This window comes from Opisthorchis viverrini, assembly GCF_000715545.1.
Source record: "Opisthorchis viverrini unplaced genomic scaffold opera_v5_35, whole genome shotgun sequence".
In the NCBI taxonomy this organism is placed as follows: domain Eukaryota; kingdom Metazoa; phylum Platyhelminthes; class Trematoda; order Opisthorchiida; family Opisthorchiidae; genus Opisthorchis; species Opisthorchis viverrini.
In genome coordinates, this window is record NW_008751691.1 from 1,117,864 (window position 1) to 1,122,859 (window position 4,996).

The window sequence follows — 4,996 nt, forward strand, 5'->3', positions numbered from 1 at the left end:
CCAAAGCATCCAGTACTTAATTTTGAGATATTTCACAAAACAGAGATGAATAGTGAGCAATACAGATATTCAACCAAGGTACTGTCTAGTTTGTTCCAATATTGTGTTTGTTGAGAATCATTAGTGAGCTCGCCCGTTTTCGCCACAGTTATGCTGACACGTGTGCCGTTCTAATAATCAGGTTTGACAGCGCCAATTCCTTGCTGTATGATGAATGACAAATATCAAATCACTGGTGTTGGCTGCCCAGCGACGTTCACCAGCGCTAATAGTTATGTCCACGTGGGATGCAAAGATCCACTCAAATCGAACTTCATTTATTACATGAACTACCTTGCTTACGGTCTGATTGGAGCATTCGTAATTTTGGTAAGTGTTTATAACGTTGGGTGTTTTCAGCGAGTTGTTTTTTCTTATAACTATTATAGACTGCTCTGTATCTGATCGGAAAACCAGAGGGACAGACAGGATTATAAGTTCAGCCGCCTAAGACTGAATAACACAATGTTCCAGCTACTGAAAATTTGACTCAGTTTGTGTGCTGTGCTTGACACCAGTATTTCAAAGTTTCAGTGGCAATCACATAGTCATCTTTGTTACACAGTGGCATAATCATTTTGTTTGGACGTGAAAATTTCACTGGCATGTGTGCTGGCTACATTATCCTCACATGATTATCCCATAGCAGTCTCATCGAAGGGGAACTCGACATGCCTACTCAGATGTTTTCAACGATAAACTCAAAGAAACATTCCCTGTGTTGCGCAAATCAACCTCACAGTACACCGTTTGACCTACACACAGGACATCACGGTACTGATATATGACGCGCTCCCATCTACATAGTCTACTGGCATACCAAATATCAATGCAGAGAAACTATGATGTGGTCTTTGTGCTGGGCATTCAATTGACGAATAGCTGAAGAGGAGTGTTCACCTGAGTCTTTTCAGATGAAATTTAGCTCTACAAAGTCCAATTTACTGTGTAAAAGCAGAATGAGATTGAGGAAAATTTGTTAGCCTGATCAACGCCGAACGGATGGGACAGGTAGGGCATTCGTCAACCCTGTAAGTAGTATCATATGAACGTAACACTGATCAGTCCCATCTTTTTTCAGAACGTTAACCATTGTACCTAAGTACATTTAATTTGAAACGTAAAGCGCATACATTGGTATTACCATTCGGATCCGCCTAACTATGCAAATTCATTTGAAGCGGAAATCCTTCTAGACGGAGAACTCCTAGTCTGTGCTGATCTATTAGTAAACTATTACGTTTCCATCCAGGTACACTGGTATTGTTATTTTTGCCAAAAGGCTTATTCTCTAAAAATCGGTACGTTTTGATCTAGTAAAATAATACGGCAAACGTGCACAGTGTGTGTCAGTTGACGATTAAATTGTAACACGTCAACCCAGAATATTAAAAACAACCAGTGCGCAACGGGTACTTCCATTGAAGAATGTGTCCAGCACCATAAGCTGCGTTGGTTGGGACATGGGTTGCGTATGCCGAACCATCGTTTGCCGAAGAGAGTACTGTTTTCCATGCCCAATCCGGAGTGGCGTAAACAGAGAGGGGGCCTATCCTTGACTTGGTAGAGGAGTATGAAGGAGATCACGAAACGCTTGGGTGCTGTCGGTGCTACTCGCCTTCCAGGATGGGGACCGCGTGCTCCTCACTGTGCCTGGTTGGAGACACTACAAGATATGGCTCCCAACCGATGTCAGTGGCGTTCTTGTTGGCAGTTTCTATCCAGATTGCCTGAGTAAATGTCTGGAGGTGTAGGCACCTCGGAATGATTGTGTTAAGCTAGCACTAAGTCCATCCCCCGTCCACCTTTATTCTTTTCTTTACAATAAGGCTTTCAAATAAATCGTGGTTGTACGGCAGTGAAGCATCGGTGTTGAACACTGATGTCATGCTGTCGAGGATGATGCTGATTGCTTGGTGAATGGTAAACAGTAATTCCTCGTTATCCTTTTAGAAGTTTTTTCTAGGACCGATAAATTTGTGTGATGCTGCTGAGAGACATGCTGGCATCATTTTCCTTGCAGCTTCTCGTGGTAATATTCACAATTTTGACCATATGCATCGATGTCGTTTAAACAAGTGGAGTATCCAACCCAAACCAACGTGCATTCGGATGAATAACCAGAGTTGTCTTCGTTTCCTCCTCATTCCTCACCTTTTTTGTTCATGCCTTTTCGAAGCATAAAGTTCGACTTTTATGCACTCATGTATTCCATATATCCTTGTGAAAAACGTTAACTGCGGCAATCAATGGTGGTCCAACAATGGATGCCATATTCATTTGATTGTCGGATTTCATCCATCCTTGGTTGTTAATAAAAGCATTTTCCAGTAAAACCTAGCTTTCCTTCTCCATACTGTCGAGCAGGTTTGCTGCCTGATCCACTCAGATTGATTACAAATAAACATTTTACACTACTAGCGGTTGAACAGTAGTACATAAAGTAGGGGTGGTTTTAAAACAAAACGATCGATCCCTCGCCAGGTCTGCGCCACCTCTGGAGAATATTACAGGCAGTCTCTGGAATCGTTCGAGGTGCTGGTCGTGGTTTTCTGTATTTAAGTATCATTTGAAGAGATTCTCAGCATAAGATGAAACCCAATAATACCAAAAGTCTGCTCACCTCGTATCATAACATTCTGCCTGTGTGATCTGTCGACGAGACCCTTAGCTCAATTTTTTTTACTGGGAAGAGAAAGGGGTTCACGTGAGTAAACTAGTGTTTCTAATAGTGAATCACAAGTGACTATCCAGTTTTCGAACCTACTTTACAGATCAACGTTTGTGACCACTTGTTTTGCAGTTCCCCTTCCCCTCACTTGTCTCAAGTAACTATCTCAAAATCATATGAGGGCATCTTGTTAGTTCTAAACCAGAGTGCCCAAAAGCCTGAAAGATCAGGTGGGGAATTAGGGCATCCCCGGGGAGATCTCTGTATGACAAATCACAGCGTCAACCAAAAACCCACTTTCTGACGTCAAGCATTCCCACATACTTTCAAAATTTTCCCTCAGGCTACATCTTCATATTTTCGTGGGATTAGACTCTCGACATCAACATTCGTCGAAACTGAACTACGTAAGCGCTGGCTACTACACGAGCCTAACAGTAGTAGAAAAGTGATACAGGTTTTAGAGCTGCAGTTCCAGTTAAAAGCAAATGTAGTACTCAAAAAATACACTCAAATACACGGAAACAGTCCAATTTGGGTTCAAGTAGAACATAAGGTTGAGGGAAACTCGGGAACTGCGCCTACCTGATGAGCACCAAGAAGGGCGAAACCGGTCTTGGGCTGTCGAAGAGTTTTCAGCAATTTTGTGAGTAGTTTCTTTCATCAAATTTAGTACTGTTTTTCACACACGGCGTTAATAAACCAGGACACTGGATGGTATACTACTTTGACATATATAAGTAGTACACCTCTTCCGGTTTATGCACTGAGCCTTGTAAAGTTAAAAAGAAAACCACCAGAATTTTTCATTTATCTGGTCATTCAGAGGTTTCCGAAGAAAATGGGCTCCTCGGTGGTAGTGTGAGGAGATTTGGCAGTTTTCCAACTGGGATTTTATCCTGTAAGTGAAACCAGCCTGTGTCGAAAATCCGGGAAGTATTCAAGTAGCACAGATTCATACCAAGGCAAGTTCAGCATCACAGCGGACATCATCGGCATAGGTGGGTTGATGATACAGCTCTGAGTAATAAGTAAATCAATCGCTGTGATTGAGGAATACGTTGTCCTTGAGGCTGACGGACGGAAATCCACTGAATAACAATGCCATAAGAGATGACACTAATAAGGTCACGTGATCCAATAGTTTAATGCAATGTTGAGCAAATATAGTGAAGGAATAATTTGCAAAATGTTGCAGACATTGCTCAACCATGGAAAAAGCGTATGAAATGAATGGAATAGTATGATGAAGAGTCTCACGTCGATCAGAACCAGAATCGAGTTGAGGTAGTGGCAAGATTAGGAGATTGACAATTTAAACGCAAACGTGGAAGAGACTGTGAAACGTCGCATTAGGCGGTGGGGGCACACTAAGTGAATGTAGAACATATCGATCACCAGATTGTCCCTATCCACTTATCGGTTATGCAAGATGCAAACTGGTAACTATCAGGTCCCTGTTGAATATCGCGGAAATTTTCATCAGCAATTATAACTATTTACTGGTAGGGATTTTGTGCCGCATGTGAAGCCAGTCTTTGCTGCACGCGTCTCACGAATCTTCAAAGAGATTCAAACTCACGACCTCTTGGCCCATCGTTCAAGCGTTTGGCTGCATGCAGCTGCGCAGTAATGTGATTAGTTTACTAGTCACAACATGGATTCCGTGATTGAACGATGACTGACGCTACGTTCTGTCTACATATGAGTTATTCACTAGCCAGGAGGTCACAAGCTCCAGTCGCCCCCGAGATTCATGAGACGTGCGCTACTACTAGTTCTTAATAAGCTTGAAACATTTGTACACTGCTTCTCGGCTTTTAGGCTTAGAGTATCTTCACTGACAGGACGTAATCACTTAGAAACGTCTAAAATCTCCTAACAGCATGTTAACCGACTGTCTGTTTCCTGACAGAATCAGGCAAAAATGACACGATTTGTTTCAACCTTAGTTTATGTTACTGACCATCTCTGTCTTCCGTCGCATGCATTCGGACTATTCGTTTTGAAAAAACCGTACTCAGAGGAAATGGCCTGTGATTGTACGATACATTACGGTTGAGTAGTTGAACGAATGGTCTTCTAAACCTTTGATTCCATTTAACTCATTCAGTGGAGTTTCGTTTTATAAATTAGAAAACACGAGGTTTTGAAAATACTCAGAGGAAATGGCCTGTGACTGTACGATACATTACGGTTGAGTAGTTGAACGAATGGTCTTCTAAACCTTTGATTCGATTCCACTCATTCAGTGGAGTTTCGTTTTATAAATTAGAAAACACGAGA

At 42.0% G+C, this 4,996-nt stretch overlaps 1 protein-coding gene across 1 annotated transcript in view; it reads left to right on the forward strand.

Moving 5' to 3' along the window:
* T265_02737 (hypothetical protein) overlaps positions 1 to 2,369 on the forward strand; it is a gene marked incomplete at both ends in the record, with an annotated part of 34,326 nt that extends 31,957 nt beyond the window's left edge. The window contains 2 exons of the mRNA XM_009167052.1: positions 182 to 369; positions 2,063 to 2,369. Coding sequence (XP_009165316.1) covers positions 182 to 369; positions 2,063 to 2,113 — 239 coding nt within the window. The remainder of the gene's footprint in view (positions 1 to 181; positions 370 to 2,062) is intronic.
* Positions 2,370 to 4,996: the final 2,627 nt, after the last annotated feature.